At 63.0% G+C, this 376-nt stretch overlaps 1 protein-coding gene across 1 annotated transcript in view; it reads left to right on the plus strand.

Moving 5' to 3' along the window:
- The window catches only part of CHRNG (cholinergic receptor nicotinic gamma subunit), a gene marked incomplete at its 5' end in the record, with an annotated part of 4,127 nt that overhangs the window by 1,053 nt on the left and 2,698 nt on the right, over positions 1 to 376 (plus strand). The window contains one exon of the mRNA XM_010168269.1: positions 172 to 269. Coding sequence (XP_010166571.1) covers positions 172 to 269 — 98 coding nt within the window. The remainder of the gene's footprint in view (positions 1 to 171; positions 270 to 376) is intronic.

The raw sequence follows: 376 nt of genomic DNA on the forward strand, positions 1-376 counted from the left end.
TGCCGCCTACCTGTCCCCTGGTACCCCATTGGTGTCAGGAGGCACCTTGGCCAAGCCAAGCACCCCAAAGCAGAGCTGGAGGTGGCCGGTGTGACCTGGTGCCACACTGGCACCCTTTGCCCATCCAGCCTGCTGCATGCCAGCCTGTGCCACCCCTCTGTCCCTCCCCAGGTCCCAGACCTACAGCGCCAATGAAATCAACCTGCTGCTGACGGTGGAGGAAGGCCAGACTGTGGAGTGGATCTCCATTGACCCCGAGGCTTTCACAGGTAACACCACGGCCACCCCTGTGGCACAAGAGCATCCCACCACCATGGGGGGCACTGAACAGGCCCAGTGCTACACCAGTGGCTGCCAAAAGCGAGGCTGCAGGGGC

This window comes from Antrostomus carolinensis, unplaced genomic scaffold (genome assembly GCF_000700745.2).
Source record: "Antrostomus carolinensis isolate BGI_N321 unplaced genomic scaffold, ASM70074v2 scaffold39075, whole genome shotgun sequence".
Classification (NCBI taxonomy): Eukaryota; Metazoa; Chordata; class Aves; order Caprimulgiformes; family Caprimulgidae; genus Antrostomus; species Antrostomus carolinensis.